We start from the raw sequence: 14,367 nt of genomic DNA, 5'->3' as shown, positions 1-14,367 counted from the left end.
TAAGTTTTTATCAGTTTTATCTTAAGTATTATTTCAATCTAAAGTTTGACGCTTTTTGGGGTTTCCAAAATGAGTTGATTCTCTAGAAGATGACTGTACTTGATTCAAGACGTCACTGAATTGGATACTAAGGAGCTTCAAGGGTCCTGGCCATGGGTTTTCCTTTGCGTCACCCTTTCTTTGTGAGGCGGGTAGGAGCGGCCCTGATCCTGATCCCCTGGCCTGAGGCTGGGAGTCTTCCGTGTCCATACAACCTCATTTCCTAGAGCTGGGTATAGACCGAGCTCCTACAGGACGTGGGAGGATCCCAGAGGGGCGCCTGCCATCTGCAGCCCAGCCTGGGTAAGTGCAGCTGTGACACTGGCAAAGGCCGGGGGTGGTGCTGGGCCCAACCTTTCTGTTGCTGTTTTTTAGGCTGAGTCCAAGTCCCAGAAAGTGGCATATACCTGGCAGAATGCTTCTTCTACCACCCTAGTGGATTACTTACTAGTCCAAAACTAGAGCCCTAGGGACAGCAATGCCAAGTGGGGGAACGGGGCCGGTGTTGATGTCCAATCATAATTCTCTTATGTCCAGACACGGATGAACAGGATTTTCTGTCTAACCTATTTATAGAGACACTGATATTATACAGCAAGCCAGCATAATTCTCTGGAGGTCCGTCAGAGATGGCATCATCACCTCCCTTTCCTCCATACCATTCAGTAATCTTCTCCTTGGAAGGGACAAACACATCCTGGTGTACCTTGCTCAGAAATAACATCACAGCTTATTGATTCCACCTGCTCTCCACACAGGAGAAAGCTGTGCCCAGTAGGAGAAGTCTCAGGCTCCACACATGGGATTTTCTGGGGGTCTCCCATAACTGAAGGCCACTAGTAACTAGCCTGCAGACCGTATGATAACTGAAAGTGGATGGATCTGAGCCTCATTCATCTGTGAACAGCAGAGACAAGACATGTACTTCTAGACCAGTTGTCAGACCAATGGGAAGACTCTCTTGCCCCACCTGTGACTCACGCTCCCTCCATTGAGATTCTCCAGTTCAGAGCATGCTCCCTTCTGTGCGAGGAGGGATATATTTATACTAACTGGCACGGAGGGTCAGTTTGCCTGTCTTGACCCCTGCCAGGGCTTCAGTCTGCTTTAGTGAAAGGAAAGCTTCTGGACCAAGGCTGTAGGGAGACGGTGAGTAGCGAGAGTGGATTTTGGATGAATATGCACACATTGCTTTACTTGCGTCAACTGCTATCAAACCAATGCTTTTCTGCCAAATCAACGTCACTCACTGGAATAGGACATCTAACTGAGCAGCTTGGTGGGAGCTGACTCAGCCTCTCATCTGTAAAACAGAGAATGAGGCCTGCCTAGTGGAGTTGTGAAAAATAAATGGAATATGTTATGCTTAATATGGAGCGAATACTCATAAAATGTGGCTTTGAATCACAACTTTTATATTTCTGCCAGGAATCTCACCTTTCTGCAGTAATCCTGGGAACCTCATGTTAATTCTTGTCTTAATTTGTTATTTCACTTTCCATATTCAGGCACCAAATGCTATTCGTTTTTTCTCTCTAAAGTGTGCATTCCGCCATCAATATAGCACTCACACACATTGTTTTTCATGCCCAGACTACTGCCATTGTCTGCTAGCAGAATTTACTAAGCAAGGCATTCATTTGAGAAGTATTCATTGCACACCTAATATGTGAGCTCTTAAACGTGGGGATAACCACTCTGACAAGGGTCTTGCTCTCATGGTACTTACGTTCTTGTGGGTGAAGATAGATAATGAACAAATAAACAAATAAATAAACCAGACAACAATCATTGGAGTAGAGCCCTGTGATACCGTGTGAGTAGTGGGAAGAATGGAGAGACTCCATTAAATAGACATCTAGCCAAGATCTATTCGTGGAGAAGCTACTGGAGCAGAGGTCATTATGACAAACATTTCAGGCAGGGGCAGCAATGCAAAGGGTTCTTGCGTGGAGATGAGTCTGGACAGGTAGGATGGAAGGGAAGGGGCTGTGTGGTTGTCGAGTGAGTGAGAAGGGCACAATGACTTAAAATAAATCAAAGAGGAAGGTGGGGCCATATTTGTAGGAAAATCAGCTCGTGGAGATCCCGGGAAGGACTTTGGGTCTCATCAGAGGTGTAATATTAGCCACTGGAGGTTTTAGACAGGGTGCTAACATGATGTGAACTGACATTTTCTTTTCTTTTTTTAAATTTTTTTAATGTTTTATTTATTTTTGATACAGAGAGAGACAGAGGATGAGAGGGGGAGGGGCAGAGAGAGAAGGAGACACAGGACCAGAAGCAGCTCCAGGCTCTGAGCCAGCTGTCAGCACAGAGCCCGACGCGGGGCTCGAACCCACGAACGTGAGATCTGACCTGAGCCGAAGTTGGAGGCTTAACCGACTGAGCCACCCAGGCGCCCCAGAACTGACATTTTCTAAAGCTCAAGTGGAGAACTGACTGGGGGCCTGGGAGGAGTGGAAGCAGAGTAGCCTGGAGAGAGACTGGTGGCTGGTACCACTGGAGACAGAGCAAAAAGGAAAACACGGGATATGGTTTTAAAAAAATTCCACACTAATTTTCCTGAGGTCATTTCTCAATTCCCAAAGCTCCACTGCCAGCACATTCTATTTCCTGCTGAATCAAATCTAAATAACTTTGGTTTCAAGTCCTCCATGATCCTTCCCTGGCTACTTTTCATTGATTGTTAGCTTCTCTGAGCTCCCATGGTACCTATACTGGTTCAGTTAATAAGCAAGTAAGTAATAACACACTCTGTTATCCACACACAGCACTTGAGGGATGCTCATCTTCTCTTTCAAGATAGACAATCCCTTTAGGACAGGGTCTGTGCTGGCACTTACCTCCATGTCCTCTGTCACACGGAGCTCAGCTCCAAACACAGGGCACATGTTGCAATTGCTTACTGATTGATTAAAAACACAGATCACTAGCATTCGTCTCTTCTGTATTTCTCTCATAGGAAGGGTGATTATCTGTCAATATTCATTGCACCATTGAACCAACATGCAATGCATTAATCATCTCTGAGATAACCAGATGAGGCTTTCTTGTAATCTTTGTATTTGGTGGAGATAATTTCACTTGCTTTGGAGTTTATGAGGCCATAAGTGGCTCCCATCTGTTGATGAACATATTTCTAAGAGTCATTTAGTATCAAGTATGGAATACTTGAGGGGAAGCTAAATTGTAACTTTTATATTAAGTGTCATCTTAGTAACAGAACCAAAATTGGAAGCATGTGTTCAATTTTGGTCTTTCATTTTCAAAGCTTTAGGTCAGGCAAAAAATTAATTTCATTTGTTTACAAAGTAGATTATGCCTAATAAAATCTATTTTGTTTATGGTCACATTTTAGTCAATCCATTGCCTTAGAAAATGAGAGAAATCTGATTGGCTAATCATTCAACATAGTAAATTACATTATTCCACATCCACAGAACATTGGCCTAATTTAATTATTCAGTAATAGCATCATGAAAATACTCCTCTCTAATACATTTTGAGCAAGGCGCATACCCATGATGAAACAGTGAAGAATCTTGTTTATTCCTTCCTTGTTTAATGACTGGCCACGAAATGTAACATCACACTTTTGTGGATAATAACTTTTTCCACATTAAATAATAGTAAAGACAAGGTAGCTTTCAGGATGCTTACCAGTACTCAGGATTTTCACTACTTGTCTGTCATATCTTTTCTTTCCCAGAAATTGGTTCTCTGGTAAGTGCTACTTTACAAAATAAAGTTAAAACAAAATTGGTTTCAATTTATGCATAATAAAGGAAATAAGTGGGATCACTTTCTCTCTTTACTGAGAGGTGGGAAAATGCCCCAGGACGCTTTATTTCACTCCTGAGATTCTGACCAGGACCAAGGCACATTTCCTCAGCAAAATGCAGTTACACACAAACATTTCCACAAAATAAAAATGAGATCTCTCTCTCTCTCTCTTTTAAAGTTTATTTATTCATTTTGAAGAGAGAGAGAGAGAGAGAGAGAGAGAGAGAGAGAGAGAGAGAGAGAGAGAGTGTGTGCAGGGGAGGGGCAGAGAGAGAGTGAGAGAGAATCCTAAGCATGTTCTGCCCGGTCAGTGCAGAGCCCGACATGGGGCTCGAACTCACAGACTGAGATCATGACCTGAGCTGAAATAAGAAGCTGGACACTGGACACTTAATAGACTGAGCCACCCAGACACCCTGGAAATCTCTTGATGGATATCCAGAGGATCTGCCATGAGGGATCTAAACTCTCTCTCTCTCTCATATATATAGATATACATAGATTTATATATATAAATGTAAAACATAGGTTCTGCAGAATTGGCCTAGTATTAATGATTGTTTCTTGTTATTATTTTCCTTTTGGGGCTTTTAGAAATATGTATTGTGGCCAAATGTTGGAAATAGTGAACTTCAAACTGAAAAACACGTTTAAAATTTAAAATTGTAACTTTAGAATCATCACATGGAATATATCTGAATTAAGCAATGATAGGTATATGCTATAAAAGTATTTCTGATCCCTTGCTCACTATCTCTTAAAATGCAAATTTTTATGTCAACCAGCAACTTTTTACTGAAAATGATGACTACTGAAGCATCTGTTTCCTAAAATTCCACAAGGTCTCAAGTTTTCACTTGATTCCTTACTCAGTTCCGTATCACGACGAGAAAGAATAATCTGGATAAAATAGTTTAAAAGTAGAGGAAAAAAGCACCCTGTGTTTTCGAGTATACATTAAAATATTGAAATTGGCTCTGTGGCCCATTTTGATCAAACGTGAAAACCGATGTTCCACCGGAGGAGGTGTTTGAGTTAGAGCACTGCTAATTGTGTTCCCGGCCACTAGAACTGGGCCACCTATTGCTCTGGGTGGGGAGAAGAATCCTAATAACAGTGCGAACCAATTTACTCATACAATCTGCTAGGCTGAAAAATTTCAGTTAGCCAATTATTCATCTTTAGCTACGAGTGCTAGCAAGTGGGGAGGGATAGGATTAGAAAAAGTCAAAAGAGGGGAAGAAAAAGAGGGGTACAGATTGACTAGAAAATCATTCATGGAATATATATCACTGGCATCTTAGGTAGTGTGATTCATCTGACTACATGGTAAAGGGGCGTCTGGGTGGGTCAGTTGGTCAAAGATGTGACTCCATCTCGGGATCCTGAGTTTGAGTCCCATGCTGGGCATAGAGCTTACTTAAAACGTTTTAAGGAGCACCTGGGTGACTCACTTGGGTAAATGTCCAACTCAAGGTATTTCATCTTCGATCGTGATCCCAGTGCTGTGAGATCAAGCCCTATGTTGGGCTCTGTGCTAAGTGTGGAGCCTGCTTGAGATTCTGTATCCCTCTGCCCCTCACCTCTGCTTACGTGCTCTCTCTCTTAAGAAAAAAAAAAAACCACTAGATGGTAAATTAGCTATTTTGGTTCAAGAGATGCTACATTTTCAGCACAGAGCTTCAGTGTCCCGCATTTTCTCCCATGAGCACATGCACTATGACACAGGTGTCACTAAGAATGAAGAGTTTATAAAAGAGTTTTTAGAAGTAAGGGATTTTCTGGAAAGTAAAGGAATAAAAGAACATTTTATAGTAGGTGAGAATAAAGGTTTCTGCTTCCATTCTTATTTTATGTTCATTGTATTTGGGCTCCACCGAGGAACATTGCCAGTGGCCACACAGTATCCCATGCATGCTTTTTTTTTTTTCCCCAGCTTTTAATCTCTTTTCAGGTGACAAAATAGTTTTCCTCTTAGACTAGATTCACTTGATTTTTCACTTACGTAATTAAAAAAGTAATTTAGTGCTTAACAGGAACCCCAGAGTGAGGATATGCCTATCTTGATTGTTAAAATGTTTTGGGGGAAAATCACATTATAAATATCTGTATTCTAGGGTCTCATAACCAGTTGCTTCAGCATTAGTGTCAAAATTGGGGTACTGATTAGGGTGGTCATCAGTGGGATCATTTAGTTACTAGAAAAACTTCCAGGACAGGTAGTGGTATAGAGCAACAGCAAAGAGAAAGGCTTTCAGAATGATATATATGCGGATTGTCTTTTTAAAATATTTATTTATTTATTTAGAGAGGGGGCAGAGAGAGAGAGAGAGAGAGATAGAGAGAGAGAGAGGAGGGAAGATAGAGATAGAATTCCAAACAGGTAGAGCCTGACATGGGACTCGATCTCACAAACCATGAGATCATGACCTGAGCCGAAACCAAGAGTCAGACGATTAACCAAATGAGCCACCCAGCCACCTCTCTACCTGGATTCTGATTCCAGCTCTGCTACTCACCAGCCGTGTGCCTTTGAATAAAGCTATTTAAAGCAGTATAGACTAGTGGCTGGTGCTTACAGGGTAGAGGTGTATTACTTCAGTCCTGGTGTGTGATCTTGGGCAAGTTACTTCCATTAACGGACCATAAATCCCAGGGTTTGTACCTCCCGCACAAGATTACTGCTGTGAGCTTTAAATGAGATAATTTTATGTAAAATTTAACCTGGTGCCTACACACAGAAACTCAGTAAGCACCTAAGAATGATGTGAACCATTATTATTATTATTATTATCATTATTATTAATTTCATGCTAAGCATAGTAGAACCTGAGAAATTACTAAATCTTTCAAGCTTGAGTTTCTCCCTGTATAAAAAGGGATTAAAATATGTATCCTCATAGGTTTGTTGTGATAAATAAGTGAGATGGAGCACTGAGTGACTAACACAATTACTGGTCGCATTTTGAGTAGCATTTTGAGTGAATGAGAACTATCTGCATATTTGATTGCTAATAAATCATGCCGTGTTGCTAATAAACCATTTTCTTGATCCCAATCATTATTTTCTTCTTAGCGTTCAGGCTTTTAAAGTACCCCCAGGCCATTTTCTCATTCTCCCTTTGTCTCTATGGTAGATTTCCACAGACTACTGTCTGTTGTCTATTTCCTCAAACACCCTTACACAATATTTTAATTTCCTTGGCTTCCGATTAAAGAGGTGAGCCCCAGCCTTGTGACATTTATACCTAAGTATTTTCTAGATAGGAAGCCATCTGACCTTTAATAAAGACCATCTTTTAGAAAGCCTTCTTTGTTAGCCACTATTCATGCAACCACTTTTGGATCATTTCAGTCTTGCTTTCAAGCATTCTTTAGAAAGCCTCATAAATTGGATAGCTTTTATAAAGCACAGCTTCCAGTTCTGGAAGGTACTCTTAAAAGAGAATTAGGGGGATGGGATCTTTACTAGTTCCATTAGTGCTGAACTTGCAGTGAGAAACTCTCTTTAGGTCAATGTCCCCTTGAGTGCATGGCCATTTTGATAAGAATAGAGCGAGGTAATATAATCCCACTTTAAATTTAGCAGTTATAAAGTTCATGCTACACTGAAAAGGTGACAGTGAATGGTGCTGCCATCCTTACATTCAAGAAAGCAGTCAGGTGCTCACGTCTTGACCCAAGCAAATCGTTTTAACGTTCTACAGGCTGTTATGAAATGTGGACATAAAGCTAAAATTGAGGTGTGAGTCTCCCTGCCCTTCAATTCTGTCATTCCTCTGACAGTGTGACCTTGTTCTTAGAGACCATGTGCACTCTTAGCTTGTCTCCTCTGTTTTTGGCTGAGATTCCTTGCTGGGGAAGTCAAAGGACAACACCTGATTCCTGCTTTGTAAAAATCACCGGCACAATAGTTTGGAGCAGAACAGTGTATGGGGAGCGGATCGCCGCATTTAGCAGTCCCTCTGGTTAGCAGGGTAACAATTTAGTGACTTGAAAGGTTTCAATTGACCAGAATTGGCTGGGTGCTTATGATGTGCAAGGTCTAGCAGTAGAAACTGAAATGAACCAAACGTGATTTTGCCTCGTTAGGATGAGAATATCCAGTTACAAAGTCATATAGGGACAAATAGTTATAATATAGAATAGAAGACAGAAGAATCTGTAGCGGGGGGCTAAAAAATAATATGAAACCACAGACAAAGGAGAGATTATTCTTTGCTATGTGGTGAAGGACAGTTTCATGGAGGAGGTGGCATTTTGAGTTACGTCTTCGAATATGAGTAAATTTTCCATGTACAGGAAGAGGGGTTAGCACTTTGGTAGAACAGTTTTATAGAGCACACAACAATTTTACAGAAAGGTGCAGAATGGGAAATAAATTGAGGGTGGTGGGAGCATGCTGTCCAAAGGATTGTGAGGTCACATGATCTTGGATTTCATACTCAAAGGTTAGGGTTGTATCCTGGAAACCACAGATGAGGGGGTTCAATCTTGGCTTTTTATGAGAATCACACACAGAGTTTTAAAGTTGCAGATATCTGAGCAGAATCGTTCTCAACATTTATGTTGCCCAGAGCAAGAGTAGGAATGGAGGCCCACATACTGTGTGTCTAAATATTTAGAAGTGTCCAAGTAAGCAATCCTCAATACGTGACTGTGGTTTCCACCCAGCCTCTCCGGAGGGACTGCCCTGTGCCTGCAGGGCCCTCCACTCGCCCTGAGAGCCAACGTGCCACCAGAGGCCCGAGTGGTTCCCGGACCTTCAGGACGAAGGCAGGGCAGAAGCTGTACTCAGGCGGGGGACTGGACCTGGCAGGTGACTAAGGTCTTCAGATTCCTTGGGGGGTGTGGCCGGGATTGGGGGGATGGTTCACTTACCTCATGCCTCACTTCTCTGACCTCGAGGTTGCTAGGCAGTTCTTTTTTTTTTTTTAATTTTTAATGGTTTTTTTAAAAATTTATTTTTGAGAGACAGAAAGAGAGACAGCCTAAGTAGGGAAGGGTCAGAGAAAGAGGGAGACATAGAATCTGAAGACAAGCTCCAGGCTCTGAGCTGTCAACACAGAGCTTGACACGGGGCTGGGACCCATGAACCGCGAGACCGTGACCTGAGCCAAAGTCAGACGCTCAACCGACTGAGCCACCCAGCTGCCCCTGCCAGGCAGTTCTAAGTACCACCCGTAACTGGACCCTCCGCCCCCCTACTCCACCTACATCCTGAGCAGAGGGAAAGGCACAAGTACACTTACCTGAGGAGCGCTGGCTGCCTCCACATCCTCCCACTTGAGAGGATGTGGGGTGGCTACCTTGAGGCTACAGCAGCCTTGCCTTCTCTGGTTTCAAAGGGCACAGGCTGATTTTTTTATCCCCCAGACCGAACCCACTGCACCTGACGACAGAGTGCAGTTCAGCGGCTCTGTCGTGCTCCCGTAGTTTGTCAAACTTTAAAACATGACTCTTAGAAGAAAAAGAAGTCTCTGTATTTCTGTGTTCACGATGTTTGGGGTCTTCTAAAGCATCTGACCCCTTTCATCATGGTCTAAGGGTTGTGTTGTGCTGTGTCTGAACCCAACCAGTGACCCCACGTCTCCTGGGTTGGCATAGGAGTGCGGCTTTGGGGATTGTGTGAACAAAGCTCCCCGGGTGGGCAGAACGCACAGGCAGGGGTTGTAATCACTGCTAAACGTGGGGAAGGTGTTTCTGTGTGACTTTTGTTTTGCAGTGGAGGAGGGATGCGGATGGTTGGGATTTTCTAAAGCAAAGAGGAGCAGAATGGAGGATGAGTGGAAAATATGGTGGACAGGAGGAGAGCCTCATGGAGCAAGCCCCGCCATGAAGGTCTGGAGGAAGCAGGGGCTGTGGGCTGGGCGCTGGAGGAGCTGGATGAAGGGGCGGAAGGAGATCACATCAGAAGGGCTCCGTGGTCAGAGGAAGAGATGGGGTTGAGGATCAGTGGGAGGTGTTCAGTGTTTTATAGCTGACGTGTGTCCACAGACAGCCATGCGGACATCCTAACTCCTGGGGCCTGTTAGTGTGACCTTATTTAACAAGAGGGTATTTGTAGATGTTATCAAGTTAAGATGAGGTGATTAGGATGGGCCTTAACCCCAGAAAGCTGGGTCCTTATAAGAAGAGTAGAGGCATGCAGGGAGGAGGCCACGTGACGAAGAGGCAGAGACGGAGTGAGGGAGCTACTAGTTGAGTATCATCAAGGACCCCTGGCCACTGCCAGCAGACGGAAGGAGGCAAGGAGGGGTCCTCTCCTATAGGTTTTGGGGGGAGCATGGTCCTGCTGACCACTGGGTTTTGGACTTCCACCCTCCAGAATTGTAAGATGATACATTTCTATTGTTTGAAAGCACCCAGTTTGTGGTGGTTTGTTGCAACAACCCTAGGAGCAGAGCTTTGACGGCACACAGGCAGTGCTGGATCTTTCTGAACCAGGCATTCGGCAAAGGCAAGCCTTTGTCCCAGCCAGCGCCCGAGTGTCCGTGTTGTCTCCAACAGGCACGTCCTGTCCCCCCAAAATGGAGCCCCTCTACGTCACCTAGCTGTGTATTCATTTGCCCTGGGTTTCGATGATCTATGCTACAAAAAGGCATAAACCCAGGTATCAGTTTTCTGCAGGTTTCAATTGCCTCCTATATAAGAAGGCAGTTTCCCAGTTCACTTAAAAGCTTCTTATGTACTGTGCTCCCCTTCAGTACTGGCCATATTCTGATGTGGTTTTTGAAGGCATTTGGGGTAGCATTTTAAGGTAGGATCTTTAATCTCCCATAGTAGAAATTATTCAGAAAGCCTACAGGAGATTTTCATCTCTAGAAGGGACATTTTTCAGAGAGGAAACTGTTGTGGCACTCAACTGCCAAAAAGACAGCTGAAAAAATGGGTCATGCTTTCATCCCCGTCTGGGACAGGAGCCGCCAAGCAGTTCACTCCTCATTTTTGTCCTCTTCTCGTAAACAAGCTGCGTTAACAAGTTTCGTTAAAAAAGCATACTAATTTCCCCAGTGAATTTCACAGGAAAGAATCCAGCTGTCCCTCCAGAGAACTCAAATAGTTGTTTGTTCTCAGAGCTCAGGTGTGGTAAAACAGCCGTGGGCTAAAAAATGCACGCTGGCTATTGGCCAGTAGGCTGGAGCTTTCCATCCACTGCAGCCCTGATTTCTCACATCGGTGTGCAACTCGGAGCTTGCTTAATGGGGGGGAAAAAAGGACTTGATTTTCAATTTCAATTTAATTACACAATCTATAGTGCCTAGTGGGAAGGATTTAGGGGCAAAGATTAATGCTCAACAGTGCTCCATTTTACATTCTTTTCTGATGAAGAACACTGTATTGATTATCCAAAGTGAGTTTTCCAACTTGTTTTTTAAAAGCCAAATTCTGGGAGTTGCAGAGGGATTTAAAGAAGAGGTGTGACTTCATTTCTTGGTTCTTTGCCAAAATTAGATAAACTGGAGGTGTGAGCTGCCTCTTTGAGTTGTTTTGCCAGTGGAAAGCTCTTCTATACTTGGGAGAAGAAAGAATAGAAATTCTATTGTAAAATTAGAAATACCAGCTGGAAGACACCGATTGAACAATACAGCTATCTGTTTTAAGAATGACAGTATAATGAATATACTTAAGAGTGTTCCTTATTATGTTACAGTCCAAAGAATTTCACTCTTATTGGGCCTGGAAACCATTATGATTTCATCTGGCAACAAATCAGTGTCTCAGATTACAAGTAAATATTTACTGTTCTATTTTGGTGTCTACATATTCTATGAGTTTAGCCACATGTAAAAAGAAGGAAAATGTAGGAAATGGAAATCTGCCCATAAGAGGGTCCTAATATATTTCTCAATCAATTGCTTTAACTTGTTAACTTAATAAAATAAACAGGTCTCTTTATAAGAAAAAGTATACCCTGTGTGACTTAAATAAATAAAAATGGTAGCAATAAACCTTCCTGTCAGCCTTACCAAACCGCTTGAGCACATACAAATAATCGAAAATACAATGATAAAGAAATGAAGCTCGCAAAGCAAATAAACGATCTGAAATAGCTAACTGGTTTTGCACTGCACAAGGACAGCATTTCCAAGTATTATGGTGGCTGTTACTATGAATCAACATTTTCAATTACATGATTAGCAAAAGGATACCTGCTCAGCATTAAGTTTTGCCGGCTGAACTTGTACAATAGTACATTAGCCAAACGAGCTAACTACTTTTAGAACTTGATGAGCTCCGGGGCATCTGGCACAGATTAGGTGAGGCTAGAACTCCATTTGGGTGGAATGACAACGCAGACTAGAATTGGGACTTCCTTGGGAGGGCACTAGAAAACTTTGGAAAATGTATCCTGGACGGGTTTAAAAGTAGACCTACCACTCTTCTTTCTCCTTGGCAAGGGTGAGTTATAATTTATGCCAGAGGAGAACGATGAAGAAAAGAAAGACATGGAGATGTGTGTGTGTGTGTGAGTGGAGCCTGAGCTTACTGCTGTCTGCTTTCGTGGAGTCTGGTGGAGCAGGAAGCCTTCAGAGACTGACAGCCCACTTGGCCTATGGAAAGAGGAGGTGGGGTGGGGCAAGACAGGGGTTGGCGAAAGCCTCCCTTGGTTTCAAGGGTAGCTTTTTTAACCCCCTCAAACAGTTAAAGGAGTGATTCCATTTACCAGTAAATAAAAAGTAACGAGGTAAGAAAATAGTGAAGCAGACGGGAAGATGTTGGCTAACTGAGTGCAGAGATCAAAGACCATAATGAAAAACAACTTGTAGGTTTCTACTGCTAGGGGTTCTGTTCTTAACTGTTTGGGAGGGAGTGACTTTCAGCGGGGCAAATTAAAACTTGGGAAAATTGCACAGGGGAGTCACTTTAGTTAAGGGAAAAGTAGATAAAAGTATCTATTTGCAGCCATGATAGCATCAATGCAGAGGTCATGTTATGTTCAGAGGAAAGCTTACAAATCATAGCTGGCAGAGTCTCATTTCTCCACCGTCTCCTTTGGTGGGTGTGGGGAGGGAAGAAATGAGGTGGGGGACAAAGAAAGCACGTGGTCTTCCACGTGGGACCAGTTTATTTGTTTTTAGAACAAATAGCATGTGTATTGCTCCTACCCAATTGTTAGCACAACTTTTTTTCCCGTATTTACAAACGCTTGATCATTAACATCCAAAATATAATTCGACGTTGTAATTTATGAGAAGTGAGGAAGTACCTGGTTGGTGATATGTTCCTGGATGTGTTCTCTAGTCACTGAAAGAGAAAGCAAAAATAAATGTGACATTAAAGTGTGAAAATGAATTAAGTGCAGTTCTGATCCTGCTCTATTCTCAAAATTCCAAAGCAGTCATGGGCCCTCTGAGCAAACATTTGTATTGCAGTATGGACCTTTACAATCACTCCAATAATTGGAATGAAAAAGAAAAGCCAAATCTTAAATAAACCACATTAGGAAAAGATAATAGAAAACAGAGTGGAAATCCGGTAAGGGTGATACCAGAAGAATGTATTAAACTTTGCGGAGAAGTGAAGAGATGAAAAGGACCGAATAAAAATTTGAACAACAGCCAGTCCAAGGTTTCCAAACAAGGACAACCTGTTCAAGTATAATACTAACACTGAGCTCACGGAACCTTGAAGACTAGACGAGGAGATCTAATGTGGCAGGTGGCAAAGGTGCTACTTTAAAAAACTTTTCTCTTACTTGTGAAGATAATAAAGGCATTATTATACTTTGTTGTTATGGTACCACAGAGAGAAAAGTGAAAACCCACAGTTTTATAAAAGGTATCTTGGTCAGGACAAGAACAAAAAACAAAGAATAATGCCTGAGAGGCAACAGGGGGTGTAAAGAAAAAAGACATTAAAATAATAAACCTCCAGGGTGCCTGGCTGGCTCAGTCAGTTAGGTGTCTGACTTCGGCTCAGGTCATAATCTTATGGTTCGTGGGTTGAAGTCTTGCATGGGTTCGCTGCTGTCAGTGCAGAGCCTGCATTGGATCCTCTGTCCCCCTCTCTGTGCCCCTCCTCAGCTCTTGCTCTCTCTTTCTCAAAATAAATAAATAAACTTAAAAAAAATAAACCTCCATGGTGAAAACAGCCTGAATGCGACCAGTGTTGTATATGTCTTAAATAAAAGGGGAAAAAATCCATAGTAATAATAAATAACCAACAAACCATCAAGAAAGAAGAAATTTTATGGCACTATGGTATTCTGTGCTTGTGAACATCTTGGTATGCTATATACTTTATTAGACAGATCCTTTTAAAATTTTAATTAAGATAACTGTGCAGGGGTGCCTGGGTGACTCAGTTGGTTAAGCGTCAGACTTTGACTCAGGTTCTGATCTTGTGGTTTGTAAGTTCAAGCCCTGCACTGGGCTCTATGCTGACGGCCTGGAGTCTGGAGCCTCCTTCGGATTCTGTGTCTCCCCCTCTCTCTGCCCCTCCCATGCTCATGCTCTGTCTCGCAATAATAAATAAAAACATTAAAAAAAAGATAATTGTGCAGTCACTTGCATTTGCAGGAAATAACACAGATAGATC

At 42.6% G+C, this 14,367-nt stretch overlaps 1 protein-coding gene across 1 annotated transcript in view; it reads right to left on the bottom strand.

The window, feature by feature from the left end:
- The window catches only part of CHST9 (carbohydrate sulfotransferase 9), a 184,330-nt gene that overhangs the window by 15,091 nt on the left and 154,872 nt on the right, over positions 1-14,367 (bottom strand). The window contains exon 4 of the mRNA XM_029921951.1: positions 13,037-13,074. Within this exon, the coding sequence (XP_029777811.1) occupies positions 13,037-13,074 (38 nt within the window). The remainder of the gene's footprint in view (positions 1-13,036; positions 13,075-14,367) is intronic.

This window comes from Suricata suricatta, chromosome 14 (genome assembly GCF_006229205.1).
Source record: "Suricata suricatta isolate VVHF042 chromosome 14, meerkat_22Aug2017_6uvM2_HiC, whole genome shotgun sequence".
Classification (NCBI taxonomy): Eukaryota; Metazoa; Chordata; class Mammalia; order Carnivora; family Herpestidae; genus Suricata; species Suricata suricatta.
This window is presented reverse-complemented; position numbering and strand designations above follow the sequence as displayed.